This window comes from Merops nubicus, unplaced genomic scaffold (genome assembly GCF_000691845.1).
Source record: "Merops nubicus isolate BGI_N331 unplaced genomic scaffold, ASM69184v1 scaffold5907, whole genome shotgun sequence".
Lineage (NCBI taxonomy): Eukaryota > Metazoa > Chordata > Aves > Coraciiformes > Meropidae > Merops > Merops nubicus.
The window spans coordinates 18985-19563 of NW_008620866.1; the positions used below are offsets into that span (position 1 = coordinate 18985).

At 39.6% G+C, this 579-nt stretch overlaps 1 protein-coding gene across 1 annotated transcript in view; it reads left to right on the top strand.

Annotated features, from left to right (window-relative positions):
• LOC103776712 (tyrosine-protein kinase Tec-like) overlaps positions 1-579 on the top strand; it is a gene marked incomplete at its 3' end in the record, with an annotated part of 8948 nt that overhangs the window by 4995 nt on the left and 3374 nt on the right. Inside the window, exon 6 of the mRNA XM_008944234.1 lies at positions 32-213. Coding sequence (XP_008942482.1) covers positions 32-213 — 182 coding nt within the window. The remainder of the gene's footprint in view (positions 1-31; positions 214-579) is intronic.

Here is a 579-nt window from a genome sequence, read left to right on the forward strand (position 1 = left end):
CGGGATGATAATAATGTTAGGTTGTTTTCAGCGAAGGCCTCCGCCCCCTGTTCCCCTGGTTGAAGAGAATGGAAATGAAGAGGAGGAGATAGTGGTAGCAATGTATGACTTTCAGCCTACAGAACATCATGATTTAAGATTAGAGAAAGGGGAAGAATATACAGTGATTGAGAAGAATGACGTTCACTGGTGGAAGGCAAGAGACAAATACGGGTAAACACAAGTTCCTTATTTTTCAGTATGAAGTTCATAACGCCGTTTCCCTGTTGTAGTCATTTATTTCTTCACACATAGTCAATATAAATATTAGATCCTAGATTGGACCTCAGCCCTGAAATCTCATCCTTTTTATTTTTGTGTTTATTCCCACACAGAAACTGATTTTTAAAATGTGGTTCTCGATAGACTGTAAATCTGAATGCAAAGACTGTTGCAGAACTGGAAACTTTTCCAATTATCTTTCCTGTCAAGCTTTATTAAAGCATCAGACAGCTTGCAAAACCTTGCTAGACTGGAACAGTATTCCTGCCTCCCTGGAGAACGGCTCATTAGGGACCAATATGGTTAACACTCAGTTCA